Genomic DNA, 22,677 nt, shown 5'->3' with positions numbered 1-22,677 from the left:
TTTATGACATTCTTTCAATAATCATCTTTATACAAAGTCTGGAGTGTATGTTTTTTAATGAGTCTGGGGGTCTTCTACAGAGGACATAGCATAACATGTCATTTTTTAATTTTGTCTCCAATCTAATGACACAGTATACAGTATAGTATACGGTCATTTAGAAAAGCGCCTCATATACGTTAGTGCATGTGCGCTAGTGCATATGAGATAGAAATGCCTGTCAATGTGAAATGTTTTAAGAGTGTCAAAATATAATGCTGAAATACTTGACTTCTCTTTATGCATCATTTTAAAAGCCGCAGTCCAAAACGTTTAATATTTCCCGGCAAATTCTTTCCGCCAAAATAGCAACAAAGATTTACCCGCCTTTACAGTCAAGTCAATGGGGGAAGGGACTAAGAACCCTATTGGTTCCTTAAAACAAGAGCAACTTGGGCAGCCAATGAAATGCGTTGTAATGACACGACGTCACACGCCAGCGTCCCAGCTGTTTAGAGGAGGCGTTCTTCACCACACATTTGGCGCTAGTTTGACGGCGGGCTAGTGTGGTGAGGAGATCTAGTTAAAATTACTACAGCGATTGTCAATACAATTTCAACTTTGATCAGGTAAGACATTGAATATGTTTATTCTTTAGTCCTTAAGAGGTTGTTAGCCAGAATGTTTCTATATAAACTGCTTTTTTCAGTGTTGTTCAGCGCGTGAACAAACAGCTTGGCGCCAAATGACCCACGACACATTCACTTTACAGTATTTGTAGGAGACCTGCACGTGTTTTAATCTGCAACAAAAACCCTTTTTAATTAGTAAATGTTATTTATTATTGCAAAGTGGTTGTGTAGTTGAGCTGACAGGAAGCATTGTGTGCTTAAACAAAATAAGTTAACGTTAGTCACAAAGCGCCTGTAGGCGCCAAATGGAAGGAACACTTGACTTATTTGTGATCAGTGTGATAAGGAACAGAAAATAACTAATTTTAATGCTAGACTGAACACCCCCAACAGGTTTTAGTTCATGTCTTTGTTAATGATTCATACCCCAGAGTCTACAGGAAAACAACACTCACTTGCTAAATTCCTCATTTGTGTTATATATTGTTACCTCATTCTCTGTTTTCTCCTCAAAGTATAGTTTTGATCCCACAGATGTTCTTAAATCGAATAAGCTGTGTATATTGCAGATCAATGATTTTTCTCTTCTTTTCAGACCTTCCTGTTTTTAAAACAAAAATGCCTAGCACTCGCTCACAGAATCAGCCCACCATTCAGTTCCCTAGAAGGAAGTCTTCCAGGGTGGGTTCTCGACCTAAAAGTTCTTCTGAGAATGCGGCGGATGTCCAAGCCACCCCTCTGTCCCCTAGAAAGACAAATGTGGGGGATTCGCTTGCTGTCTGCCAGTCTTCCAGGAACTCTTTGTTAAAAAACACCTCTCTGGCTGAGAGGCTGCCCCTGAGCCCCCGTAAACGCACGGGTGTGTGAATCGTCACCTTTAAGTGACCATCTTGGTTTTTTTGTACTTCTAGTAAAGTGGCATGCTTTGTTTTGTATTTATGAAGCTCTTGTTTGTGTTTCAGGTGATGAAAACGGATGTAACCTCCCACTTTCTATGCTTGGCTCCCCACCTAAGCAGCGCTGCGCTCCTCTGGGCTCCCCTCGTAAACTGTCCTTCAATGAAAACACGTCAGTCTTCTCTCCTCCACGTCTCACCCCGTCCTCACCGAAAATTCCCCTGTCTCCTATTTCTCGTACATCGCCAAAACGGCTGCATGAGACCCCCTGCTCCAAGCAGATCCCTCGTACAGAGGGAAGGATCCCGGTTACTCAACTGTTTCCTGTAAAGAGTACGTTTTAAAATTAGTATTGGTGTTGATTCTGATCACATTTTTGACACTTGATAACTGACTGTATCTTTGTCACTGTAGAATCGGGTTATCAAGGTGTAAAGCAGGCTCTTCACACCGCCGTACCTGAACGTCTTATGTCTCGTGAGGTTGAGAGAGCTGCCATCGTCTCCTTCCTGGAGAACCATGTAGTGTCTGAAAAACCATCCAGCCTCTATATCTCTGGAGCTCCTGGCACAGGCAAGACTGCCTGTCTAAACTGTGTCCTCCAGGAACAAAAGGTGAGCACTACCATTCAAAAGTTTGGGTTAAGTATAGAGATGCACCCGAATCCATCGGCCCGGACCGTTGACTGGCCGGTCAGTCTCAAGTCTTTCCGATTCCGAGCCGGTCTGTTTTGCTGTCAGCGGCATGTGTGTTGATGTCAGCTGCGCGTTCTCGCTCTTCTCTCCGACAGCAAAGTGACACACACCTGCGTCCTCTCTCACTCATTTCATTCGCTTTATTTAAATAGTGCTTGTATTGCAAATAACTGTAGGTTTTATAAGAAATTAACTTATTTTGAAAGGATGCATTCAATTTATCAAAATACCTACGTTTATATTAAATGTGGTTCTTTTGAACTTTCTTCTGTTTCTTGAGCCGCAAATCGATTACCATCAATATAGCCATTGCTGCTGAAATAGCATTAAATCAAGAATAGATCAAATAAATGAGGCGCAAATCACCATATACAATTGTTTTTGTGTTTTTTAAAGTGTCCTGTGACACTAAGGACTGGGGTAGTGATGCTGAAAAATCTGCTTTCCATTCGCAGGAATAAGCATTTTAAAACATTAATATAGAAAACATTCATTTTAAATTGTAATAGCATTTCAGCAGTTTTAGAAAACATTTTTTTTAAATGTTCTAATGGGTAGTACATCTGCTTTAATTTTAAAAAGCAGAGCGATAGCTGTCTGATATGTGAAACATTAAATTATAGCAAGAAACAACTGTGCTTATGGTCTCTTGAAAAACTTTTTTTTTTTTTAAATGAAGCATTAAATGACGTGCACTTAAAGGTGCACTATAGGATTTTTGCAGTAAAATATCTAAAAACCACGTGCCAGTGTTATATATTTTGTTTAGTTGAGTTCTTAAAATATCCCAAATGTTTCCAACTATTTGTAAATTGCTATTTTAACCAAGGAAACCGGGATGCCTGTCAATTGTGTCATATCTGCATTACCCTCGGTTTTTATTCTGCCGAGTAAAGCGTTTCTTAGCAGTGTGAACAAGTGTCACAGCAGCCGCCGAGTAAATGCAAAGAGTAACGTCATAACATAATTTTAAACACACTTACATGTATCTAATATGATAAACAGTTGTGTTACCTCATACTCATGACCGAAAAAGTGGAAATGGCGCCAGGGACTGTCCCATCATAATAAAAGTCCCGCTGCTCGCAAGCCGTGTGTTGCGCAACAATCACTCCAGCGGCTTCGCTCAGCATTTGGTCCTGCTCTGCTTCATACTACAGTAACGTTACTAACCGCATTCATGAACATGATTTCCGCCCGAGTCCTATCCCGATTCTTTTCCACCGGCTGTGAGGTGAAAACCCCATGTCCCAAGATTCTGCGCTTAAACATGGCGTCATCAAACTACGCCTTTATTTTGAATAGGCACCCTCTAGCGGATAAAAATATTACATAGTGCAGCTTTAACTTTCCTTTCTTCTGTTTCTAGGCTCTGTTGAAAGAAGTTCAGACGGTGGTCATCAACTGTATGAATTTGCGTAGCTCTCATGCCATCTTTCCATTGCTGGGAGAGAGACTGGGGGTTCCCAAGGGCAACATCGAGGCTCGCCTGGAGAAACTTCTGACCAGCTCCGGGCCCACTGTGTAAGTCCGCTTGCATTCAGGCAGTGTTTCGTTCTTACGAAATGCATCAACCGTTTCTGGTTTTTAGCTCATTTTGTACTGTGACTGAGTTCAGTTTGTGTAGGCCTTGTTCATGTGATTTTTAAATCTTATTGTGGTGTTTTATTGTGTGCAACAGGCTGTTGGTTCTCGATGAGATGGACCAGTTGGACAGCAAGTCTCAGGAGGTTCTCTACACGATCTTTGAGTGGCCTTACCTACCCAAATCTCGTGTTTGTCTCATTGGTAAGATTGTCATAACAAATTTGTGGATATTAAAGCTGACATTTGATCACAGTTGAAATAATAATACATTTTATTTGTATTTCCCTTAACATACAATAAACAAGAGTTGGTTGTTAGTCGACAACAGCACACTCTAGTCTAAACCAATGTTACTTGCATATGGATCAGAAACAATCCTTAGCACCCGTTTTCCCGCTTGGGTTTCTCCAGTGCTGGAAAGCTTTTTCTAATGTTAACGTGGGTCCTAAAGATCTTGCCTGATCATAACCCTTCTTAAGTATATTCCTCTGGCCTTTTCTCACTTGTATTGTCTCTCAGCAATCTCCCTTGTAAAGTTTTTTTCTTCTTCAAATCTCCCTCTTGCTTACTCTCTCTGCCATCATGAGTGTATATTCCCCTTCTACTGATTGGCTGTGTTGTGGCGCTCAGTTCAACAGTGTTTCTTAAAAATTGCTTACTGCACCTTTTAATAACTGACTTGATTTCTTCTAATGATCATTTATACATAGTGGATTGTACTGAATGTCTGCTGACATGTGAACTTTGACCCTTTAGGTATTGCTAATGCATTGGACCTGACGGACCGCATTTTGCCCAGATTGCAGGCGAAACCGCATTGCCGACCCAAACTGCTCAACTTTCCTCCTTACAGTCGTGAGGAGCTGAATGCAATCGTCCAAGACAGGCTTAAACAAGTATGTCTACTTGCATATTTTGTTACTTGCACTTATCCAGTTTCACCTTCTGTGGTAATAATACATTGGCTTGTTTGTGTGCATTTAGGTATCCGGTGAAGGTGTTCTGGACGCGGCGGCGGTTCAGTTCTGTGCCAGGAAAGTCTCAGCAGTGTCAGGAGATGCCCGCAAAGCACTCGACATCTGCAGGTAAGAGAACAGGCTCTAAACTTCTAAATGTCCAGTGATGGTTCGTTTTGTGAGGTTCTCACACATCTGTGTCTGTCCTTCAGGAGGGCTGTGGAGATTGTGGAAGCGGATGACAGGTCTAAAATGACATCGGAAACTGCGGTCAGTCCTAAAGGTATGAATTGCTGCACTAAATGTACTGGAGAATAAGTTTCATCAGACTCTAATCATTGTGAGACAGAATTAAAAAAACTAGGGCTGTCAAAATGCATTAATATTGCGTTAATGCAAATTAATTTTAATGGCACTAATTTGATTAACGCAGTGCGCATTTTCGGTTTGATCCATGTTTATGGAGATATTGAGATAAGCAATAGCCATAAAGGATGCAGCAGCAAACTAGCCTGACAAGCCAGACCCACATCAAGATGTTTGGTCTGGAAACTCGCCATTGACAGAGCTCAATCCGAGGGGCGGGATAAACGGTTGTCTTTCAAACTCCCTCTGCACGGCGTGCACGCAATTGGATATCGCTACAACCAACGAAGGTGGAGCAGAGCTCGTTGACAGATTAAACTTTCGCTGTATCCGATCGGCAAAACTCTGAACACATCTTCCCTTCATAAGAATGACCTCAGTGCCGTTCTTTGTTCTTTTCTCAGAGAAAAGCTTAACTCCAAGTCTTCCAGAGTCGCGGTCAAAGCTGATTCGAAAGACCGTCGTTCGTCAGTTTCTGTGTTTACTAGAAGCATGCAAACGCAACTCTGCTCCATTATGTTAAGCCCCGCCCACCGACTCTACACGATGTGATTGGCCTGACCAGAGTTTGGCGTTTACAGCTCAGAAGGGTATTGAGAGTTTCTAGACGACACTCGCGGGCAGATTAGATTTGCTGCCACTAGGGTGCGTCTAGATTTCTAGGCTAGCAGCAAACATTAATAGGGAAAGAAAAGGGTTAACATTACTATTCTGAAACAAGTGCTGTTATAGTCTACATAAGCTACCATATTTTCTTTTGAACTTTTATTAGACTCCAGGTTGAAAGAAATGTGCGTTTTTACACTGAGCACATTCTCTGCAGTCCAAGTCCTTGCACGATGCGTGAATACGCTGCAAGCTCACTCTCACTCATCTGATGTAAATCATTAACACCATCACCACTTTCAGTACATGTGTTTTATTGAACTAAATGCATTACAATCGTCTAAAACAAATACACAGGTTACTTTTCTGAACAAGAGCACTCCCGAGTCCATTAATTTAAGATACTGTTAAAACTGATTAAAATGTGCATTTACGTTGCGATTAATCACGATTTAACTCACGACAATCATGCAATTAAATATTTGAATCGATTGACAGTCCTTAAAAAAGACAAGTTGCAAATATGAACATGTAACATTTTATTACATTCATAAACTATATAAAATGCAGGCAAATAAAATGAAACATTTTACAAGCATTAAACATGAATCCTCTAACCACAAATCCTTAAATTTACTACAAATCCGTTTTCAGAACAGAACTGGAGAAATAAGGACATTTTGTAGTAAAAATGCACTTTACAAAATGGACAACTAAATATGCACACTTTGCATACATTTTGTGTGCTTGATGTTAATTTCATTATCTAAGTTGCTTTGGAATATGTCATGATACTTTTCAGATATTAAAAGCTACTTGTATTCTAAAAAAAAATACAGTAGATTGTTTATTTTATTATACAAATTATGCAAACTATCATAATATAAAATAAGTTCAGATGCATTTGGTAATAAATACTGATTGGTGCTTTCAAAACACTGCTTCATAAAGCTTCAGAACCTTTGCAAATCTGTTTTGAACCAGTGATTCGGAGTGTGTATCAAACTTAAAGTTCAGTAAACAAGGCTGTTTTACGTCATTTAGTGTTTTAAAATTCCATTGGTTGACAACTAGAGGTTCTCTAAACCAGTGTCTATGGTTTTTGCCTGATTTTGAATCAATCTGTAGAAATGTTAATGATCCGTTTCTATAATAAAATGAATGGTTGTAGTTACATCTCTCATTAGCCTGATTAACCAAGCTTTCCATAAAACAAAGCAAACCCCTCAATTGAATGACAATTTTGCTTTTAATAGATTAAACTTTCAATAAAACATTTGCAATATGTTTTTAAAAGCTCTATGCATAGTTGAACTGAGTTTTCACTGCATTTGCTCCATTCTGACCAGCAGGCGTCACTGGCGTGTCTCTTTTCGAGCACCAGAATCATTTTGTGAAGAATTGATTGGTTCAAACTTAGTTTCTCACAGCACTAGTCATAACCAATTCAGAAATCGAAATAACAACAGATTTGCCTGGTCTCTTGTTGCAGTGTCGCGGGTGAGCGTTCCTCAAGTGGCACGGGTTTTGTCAGAGGTGTATGGCGACCGCATGGTGTCCAGCAGCGGGGACGGTGAGAGTTTCCCTTTGCAGCAGAAACTTCTGGTCTGCTGTCTGCTTCTGATCGTCCGTAATGGCAAGAGCAAAGAGGTCCAGTTGGGCAAGGTGAGGCCAAGTTTGATTATTTTTTTCAAAACTTAATAACTTTAGTGTAAATGTTCAGACTGCATTCAGGAAGACTGGGACTGCTAACCCTCTTTCTGTTTCTCCAGCTGTGTGAAGTGTACAGTAAGCTGTGTAAGCAGAGGCAGGTTAGTGGAGTCGGACAGACGGAGTGTTTGTCTCTCTGCAGTCTGCTGGAGAGCAGAGGAATCCTCACTCTCAAAAAGGCCAAAGAGGCTCGATTGACTAAAGTAAGAGCGGTTGTGAATAATACAGCTTTTGTATAATTCATTACTATAATGAGAGTTCTAAATTCAAATTGTTTTCTTTTCTAGATCTCTCTGAAGATTGAAGAGCGAGATGTGGAAAACGCTTTGAAGGATCGAACTCTCCTTGGTAGCATATTAGCGGCTGGTCTGCCATAACCTACACAAGATTTTTAAAAACTTTTTATCATTTATTTTTATTTTTTCCCCCTCATTCCTTTTAAATATTTTATATTGATGCGCTGTGAAAGTCTTGTTTGAAATGAGATGTGCTATTTTGAAGAGGGATGATTTGATCCAAAAGGTTTCATGTCATTTTACTGTTTGTGTCAAACATTTTGCCTGTCTTTTTAAGTGTAGGGTTGCTTTTTGTATTATTGAAATGGCAAATTCTTATTTGATGCTTTCAAGCAGAAGACCTTGCCTTCTATTTTATTTTGTACATTGTAATGGTTTTTGGAAGTATACACTTTTAATAAAGCAGAATGTACATGAGTTTGAGCCTGAGTTTCTACTTTAGTTCTCTAAACAATTTTAAGAAGGGCACACTTAAAAACGGTTGATATTCTTCTGTTTTCCATCAAATCCTTGTAGAATTAATCTTGGAGTTTACAGTACCTTAAAAAGGATTTCTATCCAATGTTTTTGTCAACCTTTACACACTTTTACCTTAAACTATTCCATTTCACACAATTCATTTTTTTTTTAATCTTAGATTTTTGTCTCCAGACTTCACTTTAAGGGATAGTTCACCCAAAAATGTGATGTTTATCTGCTTACCCCCAGGGCATCCAATATGTAGGTGTGTTTGTTTGTTCAGTAGAAAAAATGAAGATTTTTAACTCCAACTGTTGCTCATATACTGCATGTCGGTGGGGTCTAATTCTAATTATACCCCATTGACATGCATAATATGAGCGAGGGAGTTAATCTTCATTAAGCAGATAAATGTCAAATTTTCATTTTTGGATGACCTATCCCTTTAAGATGTGAAGCCAAATATTGGTAAACAAATCAAGATTGCTTTTATTAAACCAATTAAAGAAATTAAATTTTCTCTAGCTAACAGTGACTGATTCCGCTGACAAATTTCAAAATCATTCAGTTCTCAAAACACATTTCACCTTTTTTCAAACATTCCAAGTTTGTTTAAAATAATTGCTGCAATACACAAATGCCCTCATTTTACACAGTTTAACCATGTTCAGGCACAACCTCCATGGCCCACACCACCCATAACTAATCTGCATCAGAGTCTGGGATCTACATGTATTTAGCAAGGTTCAATATTGATCTGTGATGTTACATCTTCCCAATCCTAGATAGAGGTATGGGTACACTATATTTCCAAAAGTTTTGGGGATGCCTGCCTTTACATACACGTGAACTTAAATGGCATCCCATTCTCAATCCGTAGGGTTTAATATGGAGTTTACATTAGTATGTCAAGTTCCTCCATACCAGACTCGTTCATCCATGTCTTTATGGACCTTGCTTTGTGCACGGGTGCACAGTCATGTTCGAACAGGAAGGTGCCATCACCAAACTTCCCACAAAGTTGGGAGCATGAAATTGTCCAAAATGTCTTGGTATGCTGAAGCATTAAGAGTGCCTTTCACTGGAACCAAGGGGCCAATACCAATGCCAAAAAATAACAGAAACCCACACCATATTCCTTCCTCCACCAAACTTGTCACATTGCAGTCAAGCAAGTAAAGTTCTCCTGGTAACTGCCGAACCACCTGATGATGAGGTTTGGATGCAGCTGCTTGGCCTTGGAAACCCATTCTATGAAGCTCTCTCAGCACTTTTCTTGAGCTAATCTGAAGGCCACACAAAGTTTGGAGGTCTGTAGCTATTGAAACTGCAGAAAGATAGTGACTTCTGCCTCAGTATGCACTGACCCCACTGATTTTACGTGGAATACCACTTCGTGGCTGAGTTGCTATTGTTCCCATTTGCTTCCACTTTGATATAATACCACTAACAGTTGACCGTAGAATATTTAGTCATGAGGAAATGTCACGAATGGACTTACAGCACAGGTGGCAGCCTATCACCGCACAACGCTTGAATTCACTGAGCTCCTGAGAGCGACCAATTCTTTCACAAATGTTTGCAGAAGCAGTCTGCGTGCCTACATGTTTGATTTTATACACATGTGGCCATGGAAGGGATTGGAATTCAATGATTTGAAGGGGTGTCCTATTGGCATTAGAATCCAGGCAAAGAAGGTCAGTGGATCGGAGGGGTGTAAGTCTAGCCTATTGTTTTGGATGGAAGTTGACCGGATTTTACAAAGAGATCGGTCTATTAGAACGTTTTTCTGCAACAAGTAGTATTTGGGTCAATTAAAATTATTAAGTAGCAAAACTATTTATTTTATTGGACCCTTTGCATGTTGTATCCTAAGTATGCGCTGATGAACTCTGGCAGGAAATACAGGGTTATGTTATGTTATGTAGGCATAATCAATTTAAATATTAATTTGTTCCACTGTGAGTTAAATTGATTGAGCAACTCCAGCACGGTGATAATAATTGCAGGTACTAATAGGTCGTAGGTCACGCAACTAAGAGGGTTGTGTGTTTTTCCTTTTCTCCTAAGGGAGACTATAAATAGTGCCTTGACAATCCACCAATCAGAATCTCAAGATGATATAAACAGGAGCATCCTAACACTTCAATGAGCTGAAAAGATCATCTAAAGGGTTTTTTATATTTACACACACACATTATAATTACAGTACACAGTAATGACAGATGAGGGAAATTTCACTATACTATGTACTGTAAACTCACTAAACACCCTCAAACTTTCGGCCCATTTTTAAAAAAGTAATCTTTTGCAGTGCAGAAGTGAAAAAAATGACTGCCTAAGAGAAAGTCTTTTGCCAAAAGACTAAGAAACTGCTATAGTACTGTATACTGTAATGAAATTTGCCTAAAGGTGCTGAGGATGCAGAATTTATATTTTGCTGTAATATTGTATTATGTTGCATACAGAGTTCATATTTAATTATTTTGGTATTTTTTAATAGTTTGTTGTATTTGCACTTTCATTTACTGTAATAGACTTTGAGCTGAGATCCTAAGAGGTTTTGTTAGTGTTATGAAATTATCTGTAAGTGTTCACTGGCCAAGAAAGTAGTCTATTTGTTATGTTTTATGTGTAATTTGTGTAAAGCTTGATTCTGATGAAAGAAATATTTGATTTTGACATGACATGAGTTGGTATGTAGTTCTGAGACTTTATAATTGTGAGAAAATGGTGATTTTTGTTTCATCAATTGCATACAAACAAGAAACTGTCTTCAGAAAACCTCTAACACAAACAATTTCAACATCCCAGTCACAAAGCATTAGATAACATGGTTTTATTTCTTTTTTTGGACAAAGTGTGAAGTAAAAATGCTACAAAGAATCCCTTTGTCAGTTAATAGTTGGACAAACATGGAGCTAGCTTTTATACCTCAAGGTTTAATGGTTTAGTTAAACATTAGTCCCTTTTAATCAGCACAGCATTTATTCATCACGTAAAAAAAAAAAAATCTCCATACACATTGCATTGCAAGACAAACAAAATCAGTATTTCCTTGTCTATACATTAAGACAGTTATAGCAAAACAAATATATGGAGTGAAAATAAAACAAGTAGGAAAAGTTCACATGAACTCCACTATTTGACAGTCTCAGTAAGGGAGGAAATATAATGCACTGCACTGAGATCTAAGCGCTGTAGAAAAATCAACATTCCAGGCATTTCCACTCACTAAAGCTGACTAAAACCCCCGTTGAACGAAGCTATAAAGCTGTTATTGTGAGATCGCAAGTCGAAATCATTGATCGCATTTTTCCAAAGTCTTAAAACTATAAAGCAACGTGATTATCATTATAAAATATTTTAATAAAATCTCTTTGGCATAGTTAACCAGTCCTCTTACCAACAATGTATTAATGCACCCATAAGAAACACTAAAATATAACATTTTCTACAAAAAGACATGTAAAATGCAACATGCTGTCATCCTTGTATAAAGGCAGGGTAAAGTTGCTCGATTCTGCCTCTCCCAGCGCAGCGAGAATTGCATATATTACAGCAGTGTCAGTGTGTGTTTGCGGAGAAATGGACCACAGGCACCCAGCGATTAAAAAACAAAACAAAAACAGCTGGGAGTTTCGGTCTCGTGTATTTTTTTTAGATTCCTCTTTCAGTGGAGCTGAATTCACCACCAGGCTGTGAAATAAAAAGAAAACACCAGCTGAAGTTCTGTAGTTGCATTAAATTGTAAGTCCAATCTTATTTGAGTATTTGAATGACAAATAATGTATTTGAGTAGTACTAACCGGTTAGCAGCGATCATAGTTTCTGGCCATGGAGTTGTAAACAAAATTAGGCCCATATTCTTCTTGCATATCTGCATCTAGAGGCAAGTTGTCCATGTGCATTCCATCATTGTATTGATATCCTACGGGCGGGTAGCCATCGAGCTCTGCATGAGACAAGGCACAATAGAGTCATAATGTCTAGAGACGTAACTGGCAGTCATGGAGAGAATTAGCTGACAAATCATGGTGAGATGATACACTCACCGTCTTCTGGAAGGCCATGATCCATCATGTTGTTTTGTGCCTAAAATGTAACAGGGACATTGTTAAAAACCATATGAGCATATTTCTGATAAATGATCTAATTTGTTGTGATTTGCGTCACCATATTGTCATTGAGGGAAATTAAAAATGTATTTATGGCCTACAGTGTTTTTCCACCAGGTGGCGTTGTTCTGTGTTCTACAGTGAGCGTCAGGAACAGGTGTGGTGTGTTACCAATGACTGCGCTCGAGTCAGGAGACGGCGAGTACAAATGGAAGGACTGAGGCAGTTCATCTTTCCTCTTCAGTTCCAGATTGTTTTCTTTCTTTTTTTCTTAAGTTGTTGTATTATTAACTTGACTTATTTTTTATTAAATGTTTATTTGGTAAATTGAGTTCCATGTGTGCCTCCCCCTTATGTTGCTTCACCTTGAGCTATGGTGGATGTAACAAAACATATATTTCATTTTATGGCCAATGTATAATAGACATCTTATATACTTAAGCACAAAGCATTATTAAAGGGTTAGTTCACCCAAAAATGAAATTTCTTTCATTAATGACCCACCCCAATGACGTTCCACACCCGTAAGACCTCTGTTCCTCGGAACACAGTTTAACTCTGGTGCTCCTCGTTTACGGGTTACATTGGTTGTCTTCCCGGTCATAAGTGACCGGACACCTACAAATTAAACTTCCTCCACCCCAGTAAAACCAATGCAATTTATTTTTCTTCAATAATATCTTTTCTTTTTAATTTTGTATTTTGAGATGATTTGATGGTATTTTTTGCGGACAAAAAATTGTATTGTATTTTTTATGCAATAATTATTGTCTATTTTTGCCATTTAAAATTATAAAATATATATTTTTTTAAAACATTTTATTTAAAAAAAAATTTAATTGCAGTATTTTAGGTTAAAATAGAGACTAGGCCTTCAAAAAAATAATAACTGAAGACAGATTAGCGCCCTCTTTTGGAATTATTTAAGAAATTATGCAACCATGGGTGTAATCCACTAGAGGTCTCTATGGAGGGACTTTTGAATTCCCAAGTTCACTTTTCAACACATTTAATATTTTTTTTTAGCTGGATTTGAATAAATATATAAAAATAATCAAATACTATTTTTATATTATTACTTTTTTTTAGAAATGGTGATTTTTTTTCTGTGAATTTGTGTTTTTGCAGATTTCCCATTCATTTCCTATGGCAAGTGGGAGTATTTTTTTTACAACCACTTAGCATGCTCGAATCATGCCCTCAATTTTGTGTGTGTGTTTACATACCTAATGTTAGAAAAGTCACCAAGTTTCATGTCATTCTGACGAAGATTTGATTTTTAATAATTCAAAATGTGGTTCATAGGTTCAGTTTTTCATGGGTGTGTGTGTGTATAAGTGTGCGTGTGTGCGTGTGTATGTGAGTGGATGTGTCAATATCACACTCCTGATGTTTTAGAGTGTCATCCCTATACTGCTGTGTACTTTTTTTCAGCATTGTGGCCGATTTGTAGATTGTACACACAAATATCCTGCAAATGTTTGTGTTTTTGCAGATTTCCCATTCATTTCCTATGGGGGTCATTTTTGACCGAAGAGCACAAGTGGAAGTAATTTTTTTATGACCACTTAGCATGCCCGAATAATGCCCTAATTTTTTTGTGTGTGTTTACATACCTAATGCTAGAAAAGTAACCATGTTTTATAATTTTCAGATGAAGCTGTGATTTTTAAAAATTCTAAATGTGGTTCATTGATTACATTTTTCATAGGTGTGTGTGTGTATAAGTGTGCGTGTGTGTGCGTGTGTGTGAGTGGATGTGTCAGTATCACACTCTTGATGTTTTAGAGTGTCACCCCTTTACTGCTGTGTACTTTTTTCAGCATTGTGGCCGATTTGTAGATTGTTTTTTTGTATTTTCAAATTTTTGTATTTTTGCCGATTTCCCATTCATTTCCTATGGTCGGTCATTTATGACCGAAGACAATGAACGTTACTTTTTTTTTAATGACCAATTAGCATGCTCGAATCATGACCCCAATTTTTTTGTGTGTTTACATACCTAATGCTAAAAAAGTCACCAAGTTTCATATCATTCTGATGAAGCTGGGATTTTTAAAATTTTAAAACAGAAAATTTTTCGGTCAGAAATGACCGAAGAGCACCAGAGGGTTAAGATATTTTAGATTTAGTCTGAGGCCTTTCTGTCCTTTGAATGTAAGTGTATGCCCACTTGCTGTCCACGTCCAGAAGGTAATAAAAACATCATCAGAGTAGTCCATATGTGACATCAGTTGGTTAGTTAGACTCTTTTGAAGCATCGACAATACATTTTGGTCCAAAAATAACAAAAAATATGACTTTATTCAGCATTGTCTTCTCTTCCACGTTCCTCAAATAAAGGTTCAAACGGTCGTGAATCATGATTCGGATCGCGTGTCAAACTGGCAAACTGCTGAAATCACGTGACATTGGCGATACGAGTCATGAATCAATGCGCTGATTCACAACCGTTTGAATCTTTATTTGAGGTTTGAAAACAAACGCGGAAGAGAAGACAATGCTGAATAAAGTCGTATTTTTTGTTATTTTTGGACCAAAATGTATTGTCGACGCTTCAAAAGAGTCTAACTAACCAACTGATGTCACATATGGACTACTATGATAATTTTTTTATTACCTTCTGGACGTGGACAGCAAGTGGGCATACACTTACATTCAAAGGACAGAAAGGCCTCAGACTAAATCTAAAATATCTGAAACTGTGTTCCAAGGATGAACGGAGGTCTTGCGGGTGTAGAACGACATTGGGGTGAGTCATTAATGAAAGAAATTTCATTTTTGGGTGCACTAACCCTTTAATAACGCTTTTTGCTAAAATGATAATTAATATCCCTAAATAATAAGTGATAATAAAGATCTAATTACAAAAGCACAACATTTGCACTAATCCATTAAAAACACATTTGTTAAATACGGTTTTATTTACCATATGTTCTTATATTTTGGTAGTTCATAGATTAAACTTTTGCCGTATACAGTCATCAAAACTCAGAACACATCTTCCTTTTTTAAGAATGACTTGTGTCATTCTTTGTTAGCAGGGAATTCACGCAGAACCGTCACAACTCTGCCATCATTATGTTAAGCCCGCCCCCCGACTCTAAACACACAGTGATTGGCCTGATTAGAGTTTGGTTTTTCAAGCTCGCAAGCCAACGGAGAGTTGCTTGTTGACCCTGGCTGACCCTGGCTGCTGCTAGTGTGCGTCTACATTTCTAGGTTATATTATTTGTGGTGAATTGTATTGAAACTAGTTAGGGTCAGTTTGCAAATATCATAATTATTAATTAAATAATATTATATTGAACCCACATCAATTGAAAAAAAAAATGCATACAAAATGTTTTGTCCCTGTTGTTTTAATTCATAGATAATAAGTGATATCAATGATATTTTTCCAATTGATTAAGAAGTGTCTCTGCTTTTAATTTCACAAGTCTGGTCACTACTATAAAGACCACTTTTCAGGAGCAAATATGATAAAATAAGGTATATATTTGTTTTTCTTTTTGATTATACTGTTTCCCTCTAAAATACATCACATTGCGGAAGTAAAATCTGTTTAAATAACACTAAAATAATCTTGCTATGAAACCTCCACACCACCAGGGGGCAAACTCACCATCTCCCAAGCAGCGGGGTCGTGTTTGAAGAGCGAGTGTGTGAGCTCCACTGATACTCGTTTCTTATAGTCAGGGTTTTTGTCCTCAGAAATTCGGAAGAGAACAGCTGCGGCATACGTGGCTGAAAGAAAAAACAAGCTTTGTTACGTGCTTTAAAAGTATACTTCAGTGTTGATACAAACACTCAGTGTGAACGTCGAATGCTTAGACCAATGGTGCATCCCAATTCGCATACTATCCATCCTAAATAGCATTCAAAAATAGAATTAGTACATCCCAAATCGTAGTATGTTGAGCATGCCAAAGATACCCAGATCTGTGCACACTCTAATGGCCACAATCCATTGCGCGTTGGAGGATTCGATTAGCACTACAAACACGGATAAAAAAAAGGGTTAAAAACTACAAACATGGCGGCCGTGCAAGTCCAACGGTTAAGTAGAAAATAGCAATTAACTTTTAAATGTTTTATTATATTTAAATTTCAAACACATGAGAGTTCTCCACATGAAAAACTCATGCTACTACATTTCTCTCCGATACGGTAGGAAATTAAATTAAATTGAATGTAAAGTGATAACTATGACAAGATGATTTGACAGGGAAGTAAACTGTGATAGTATGCAAAGGCCCCGTCCACATGAAGACACGCTTAGCTGTATACATATACATTTTGTACCGTATCAGCGTTTTGTCCACACGGATCCGGCGGTTTGGAAGTATGAATCCGATATTTTCTGAAACTGGGTCCCAGAGTGGATAAATCTGAAAACGACATTCTTGCATTTTCCGGAGTACAGCCAATCTGTATATTTTGTGAAACGTAATGTCATCACACTACGTCCGGCACGAGATATTTTTTCCCCCAGGATGGTAGGGGAAGGTACCGCCTTTTAGTCTATGATTGGTTAGAAGGGCTCTCCTCCGATTGGTTATACATCTCACGTTCATGGCAGGCTGTCAGCTAGTCTGTTTTGATCGTCGACAGAAGTAAACAAAGTCAATCCAACATACTAAGAAAAGCGTTATATGTCCGTGTCTTTAGATTTATATTTTACTTTTATATTTATTTTTTAAGTTTACAATTTCATAGAAGAGACACCACTGTATTCAAATATGACAGATTTTATTTATTGTGAACCTAACATTGCATAAACTTGCTAGTAATAAACAACCTTAGCGCATGTTAAACATACTAGTAATTGTGTGTGTGTGTGTGTAGGCTATGTTGGATTGACTCCGTTTACATCTGTTGTAAAGACGATCAAAACAGACTAGCTGACAGCCTGCCATGAACGTGAGATGTATAACCAATCGGAGGAGAGCCCTTCTAGGTAATCATAGACGAAAAAGGGGGTACCTTCCCCAACCATCCTGGGGAAAAAAATATTGCGTCCGGCACGGTGAAAGAATAAAGGGATACAACTATGGGCATGCGCACATCAATATTGCGTCATATATACCGTATTAGCATTTTTGTAAGGGTAGGTGTAGGGTCGGGATAGGTATAGGTGTTAATAAAACACATCTGTTAAAGCGACACTGTGTGATATTTTCCCTCATCTAGGGGTGAAAATGTATATGACCATCCAGCGAATAATAGTTTCTATTCCTCTCAATTTAGATTTCGTTTTAACTCCTACGGTGGCCGATTTAGTCCAAGATTAAACATGGCAATCCCCCTCTTCACATTCGACACGGTGCCATCGAGTGATAAAACGTGAAAGGCAAAGCTTGAATTTACGGGTATGTCCCTCTTTGGCTAATGTACTGTCAAGATGGAGGGGCAACATGGCGACCGGCATTCGAACCCCCTCACCCGTATGTATTTTCAATGGCATATTATAAACTAACGAGAATATTTTATTACTTGAAAGAAGTAAATATACATTAATGAGCACAAATATTTTGAAAGAACTAAGTGTTTTTAGCTAAGAATAAACTAAAAAAGTTACACAGTGTAGCTTTAAGTAGCAAGGGTATTGTTATTTTATCGTGAGATTTTGCCTCACCTCATACCACTGCTATACCCCTTGTAGCCACAACTCTTCTTCTCCATTTTTAGTATATTTCTGTGGCAGAATTACAGCGCCACACACTCGCCTGGCATACATACCACATAGTTTTGAGTTGGTTTTAGTGATCTCGCCCCTACTCTACAGGACCGTGCTTGGACACCCCTGGCATAGACTTTCAAAGTATACAGTATTTGATAGCATGTGCAAACCATAGTCTGTAAAAAAATATGGACGTAGTGTCTGTGACGTCACCCATAGGGGATTCCGAAGAGCAGTTCTGAAGGGTAAAGTAGAGGCGAGCTGGCCGTTGCCATCTTGCCAGCACGTCATCGCGTGTCACACCCGGATAACAGAAAATAGTCAAAGAGGTGGGACATGGGCAGAGCTAAGGTGACGCGATGACTATCAGACAGCGGATAAATGGTGATCCACCTGTCACTCAAAGTGACCATGCCCTTAATTATACAGAAATTTAAGGCTTTATATAATGTAAATGGATGAGTGATAAAAAAATTCACCCCATCTGAGTTGTCACGAAGGGCAAAATTAGCCGTATAGACTGAAACCACAATTTGTACCAGGCTGTAAACATGTTTTTTTTCTGCTGTAAAGTTGGGAATTTTAACATGGCGCTCGATGAGATTTTTTCTCCCTTCTGGAGCCTGTCGAGGAATTCACTTCCGAATTGGCTTCAACAGAAACTGGGGGTGGTTGCCGCTTGGTGCAAACGCAGGCCCTTAGCACATGGATGCTAGTGTTATATACCTGTCCAGTGTATGCTGTATTTATCTCCAGAAGTAATACAAAAGTAATTAAAAAAAAGCTTTTTTCGCTTGTTTCTTTGATGCTTCTATCTCACTCACCAATTCCTTCGTTGCTGGAATGGAGGAGCTCCATGAGAGGCGCACAGGCTCCTTCTGAATCAATGATCTCAGCCGAGTGTTTATCAAGAGCCAGTTCACACAGAACACCAGCTGCCACACGCTTGACGTTATCCAATGGAGAATACAACAGCTGCAGGGACAGAAAACAGATGTCTATTATACACACCGAGTATGTTAGACTGAGGGCAAAGGCGACATACAAACGCCCTCTCACACACGCATAAAACAGCCGCAACATAGTATATTGGTGGAAAGGTGTAAGTTACCTGAACAAACAGAGGAATGGTGTCCATGCTGGCAATGGTGGATCTGTTCATAGGATCTCTGGCTAGGATATGCAGAGCACCAGTGCTGCCCTCCACAATCTCTTCCATTCTCACACCATCCTGAGAGAGAGCAAAAAAGGGTCGGTTAATTAATTAAATGACGAAGTATGCTGTATGTGTGTAAGGATGGGAATTGTAAAGAATTAAAAAATTCTGGTATTGATTGAAGTCAGTAAACCATTAATTTGAGAATCAAATGTTTTTTATTCACCATTAAATTACTGGCTCGTTATGGTCATTCTTTGGAAAACTGATAAATACTAGTTGGGCTACATGTTTTTGAATCTGAAGAAACTGGCACATATGAGTCATTTATTTGAGGGAGTCATTTTTTAAGTGTGGTTTAATGAAATGCTTAAGCCTTGGTCCCCCACCCTTATTGTGTGTCCGTGTTACAGCGACAGGTGAGGAATTCATACCTGGTATTGTTGTTGAGCAGATGAACCGTGTTTCTGTGCATCCTGATGAGCTTTCAAAAGCAAAGCAACCAGTTTGGGAATGGCTTCAGCGTCTCTCAAAGGAGCCTGATTGGCTTGACACAGTGCCAGGTTACGGATCAGACCAACCACAGCCTGTGATGAAGATAAACATTAGGGTCAGCAAGATATGGTTATACTGCACAACAAGAGACCCAATAAGGCCCTGTATGGTATAAACTACTCATCGAGAGGGAGGATCAAGTCACAGGACCTAGGAGAAAGCTTTTAAAATTTATAAAAGCTTTTAGATTTTGTGGTTTATTAAAAGCAGGTTTATTCACATTATGTCAGTTTTACTTCATTTAACTTGTTAATCTGCATATTTGAGACACTTTCAGCAGTGGAATAAATGTTAATCTGCATATTTTGGACACTTTCAGCAGTGGAATAAATTAATCAATGGGGACAAAAGCTCCTGTGAATGGGGTAATTCTACAGTGGCATTGGTTTTGTGTAATGCTTCATTCACACCAATATGTTTCAGTATATGGTCCAAAATAACTATATAGTAAAATAAAATCTTTTACTGATTTGATCAATAAATATATTTTCCAGAAAACTTTTAGGAATAATAAAAAAAGTAGTTAGCAAAGCTCACTGAGGTGCTTATTTATGGAAGCATATAGGTAGCAATATTCAAATTGAAATGTAATATGTATAGCATTTTTATACCACATGTGCAACGTTTGGAGCAAAATGTAATTTTTCTATTTTAGTTTGAACATAATTTAAACATATTTTAACACTGTATAAGTTGGAAAATTAAAATGTATTACAAAAATGTTTAGATATGTTTAAAGGTCCCGTTCTTCGCGATTCCATCTTTCAAACTTTAGTTAGTGTGTAATGTTGCTGTTAGAGCATAAATAATACCTGTAAAATTATAAAGCTCAAAGTTCAATGCCAAGCGAGATATTTTATTTAACAGAAGTTCCCTTTCAAAGCCTACAGCGAACGGCCGGTTTGGACTACAGCAGGAAGTGCAGGGATATAATGACATCACTAGAACCGTTTCCGGGCAAAGTGCGCTAAGCTGCTGTCCAATCACAACACGGGAAGCGCTGGCCCAATCAGAACTCGTTACGTGTTTCTAAAGGAGGGACTTCATAGAACAAGGAAATCATCAGGCCGTTTTTAGGACAGAGGAAACAGCGGTGTACAGATAAGTAAATTGTGTGAAAAAATACTGTGTTTTTTTTACTCGCGAAACATGAACTCATGTTATATTGCACACTGTAAACATGATCAAAGATTCGAAAACATGCGAAGAATGGGACCTTTAACATGTTTAAGGATTTTTTGGGGTAAAATTATCATTTAATTAAATTTAATTAATTTAATGTTATTTTTCTTAAAGCCACACTATGTAATTTTTCCGTCTGCTAGAGGGTGCCTATTCAAAACAAAGGCGTAGTTTGATGATGCCAAGTTTGAGCTCAAAATCTTGGGACGTGGTTTTCACCTCACAGCCGGTGGAAAAGAATTGGGATAGGACTCATGTTGCATCCCTGTATATATTATATATATATATATATATATATATATATATATATATATATATATAGGCAGAAATCAGGTTCATAGATGCGGTTACTGTAGTGTGAAGCAGAGCAGGACCAAATGTTGAAGGAGCTGAGCAAGGCCGCTGGAGCGATTGTTTCACAACACACCGCTCATGAGCAGCGGGACTTTTATTATGACGGGACACAGTCGCTGGAGCCATTTCCACTTTTCCCGACACGAGTATAAGGTAACACAGCTCTGTTTATTATACTTGATACATTAAGTGTGTTTCTACCAAATAAACCCGGAACCCGAGGGTAACACAGATGTGACGCAATTGACAGACGACTCCCTCAGATGTCCCGGTTCCTTGGTTAAAATAGCAATTTTCACACAAATTACAAATAGTTGAAAACATTTGGGATATTGTAAGAACTCAACTGAACAAAATATATAACACTGGCCTGACAGTTTTTAATTATTTCACTGCAAAAATCCCACATAGTGCACCTTTAATTGCATTTAAACAGTTATAACACGATTGCATTTTCATTAAATGTCCTGCAATGGATGTAGAAAAATTCAATATGGAATTGAAAGTAGAACATTTAATTTATATTATTGAATTTAAATAAGCATTTTGCTCCAAACGTTGCATACTTGGTTTGGAAAAATGTACATTTAAATACAGAAATAGATTGTCATTTTGCATATTTAATTTCAAATTGAACATTGCTACCCACATGCTTCCATACTAATCTGTCAGTTTTCAGTTTCTCTCTCACTTACCTTTACGACTGGCCAGTAGTAGGGCTGATTGAGCAATTTGACAATAGCGGGGATGCCATAATGGACTCGTACGGCATTCTGTGCGGTCTCAGCCTCCGGGTGCCGGCTGGTGAGGTGGCGGAGGGCACAGACAGCTGGCTCAATCACGTCCTGTTTTGAACCGGCCCTAAGGATGGTGTGAATCAGTGCCTCCACGCCGTTACTCTGGGTCACCTGTGTTTTGTTGCGTGTGTTGTTGCAGGTGAGGTTGGACAGGATGCCTGTAGCGCAGGTCAACATGTTGAGGTCTTCAGCTGACAGCAGACCAACCAACACTTGGAGAAGATTTTCCATTCCGTCCTGAGGGGGCGAGAGAGAGAGAGCATGTGTTGGCACCAATGAATATTTTCCTGATAAGCAATCCAGCTCAGATAAGCAGCAAGGCTTTGACATTTTATGTGAGAGTACAATTTGTATAGAGCAGCGGTTCACAATCCTTTTGACTCAAAGGCCCCCCACTCTCCAACACAATAGAGAATGGGAATGTGACGTCAGCAGTGCAATGTATCCTGGGACTTTAGGACACAGACACCACATTAGAGACTGCGTAGAAGTGGAGGTAGACGTTAAAACTTATTTTATACAGTTAAACACAATGGATAAAGTAAAAGTAAAAGTTGATGAAAATAAACAACTTAACCAAAATGTGGCTTTATAATATAATTCATGATATGTTACAGATTCATAATTTCTGAACCGCTTAAATTTGTTAG

General features: G+C 38.4%; 2 protein-coding genes across 2 annotated transcripts in view; one reads left to right on the top strand and one right to left on the bottom strand.

Annotated features, from left to right (window-relative positions):
* The first annotated feature begins 473 nt into the window (after positions 1-473).
* On the top strand, positions 474-8,103 carry cdc6 (cell division cycle 6 homolog (S. cerevisiae)). The gene is made up of 12 exons (XM_067432025.1): positions 474-608; positions 1,207-1,470; positions 1,574-1,840; positions 1,922-2,121; positions 3,572-3,726; positions 3,884-3,990; positions 4,546-4,685; positions 4,774-4,874; positions 4,958-5,028; positions 7,210-7,382; positions 7,490-7,630; positions 7,715-8,103. The coding sequence occupies exons 2-12, from the start codon at positions 1,230-1,232 to the stop codon at positions 7,802-7,804; spliced, it is 1,686 nt and encodes a 561-aa protein (XP_067288126.1). The 5' UTR covers positions 474-608; positions 1,207-1,229; the 3' UTR covers positions 7,805-8,103.
* A 2,903-nt stretch (positions 8,104-11,006) lies between these two features.
* The window catches only part of jupa (junction plakoglobin a), a 40,910-nt gene continuing 29,239 nt past the window's right edge, over positions 11,007-22,677 (bottom strand). The window contains exons 9-16 of the mRNA XM_067432022.1: positions 21,926-22,264; positions 19,574-19,726; positions 19,095-19,214; positions 18,808-18,958; positions 15,926-16,047; positions 12,238-12,277; positions 11,992-12,137; positions 11,007-11,881 (exon numbers count right to left, since the gene is read on the bottom strand). Coding sequence (XP_067288123.1) covers positions 11,995-12,137; positions 12,238-12,277; positions 15,926-16,047; positions 18,808-18,958; positions 19,095-19,214; positions 19,574-19,726; positions 21,926-22,264 — 1,068 coding nt within the window. The 3' untranslated portion in view covers positions 11,007-11,881; positions 11,992-11,994. The remainder of the gene's footprint in view (positions 11,882-11,991; positions 12,138-12,237; positions 12,278-15,925; positions 16,048-18,807; positions 18,959-19,094; positions 19,215-19,573; positions 19,727-21,925; positions 22,265-22,677) is intronic.

The sequence above is a fragment of the Pseudorasbora parva genome, chromosome 22, assembly GCF_024679245.1.
Source record: "Pseudorasbora parva isolate DD20220531a chromosome 22, ASM2467924v1, whole genome shotgun sequence".
In the NCBI taxonomy this organism is placed as follows: domain Eukaryota; kingdom Metazoa; phylum Chordata; class Actinopteri; order Cypriniformes; family Gobionidae; genus Pseudorasbora; species Pseudorasbora parva.
This window is presented reverse-complemented; position numbering and strand designations above follow the sequence as displayed.

Coding starts and splice junctions, on each gene's coding strand:
- cdc6 (XM_067432025.1), top strand. CDS start 1,230: ATGCCTAGCACTCGCTCACAGAATCAGCCCACCATTCAGTTCCCTAGA. Junction 4,686..4,773: donor TCCAAGACAGGCTTAAACAA/GTATGTCTACTT, acceptor GTGTGCATTTAG/GTATCCGGTGAAGGTGTTCT. Junction 7,383..7,489: donor AAGAGGTCCAGTTGGGCAAG/GTGAGGCCAAGT, acceptor CTGTTTCTCCAG/CTGTGTGAAGTGTACAGTAA.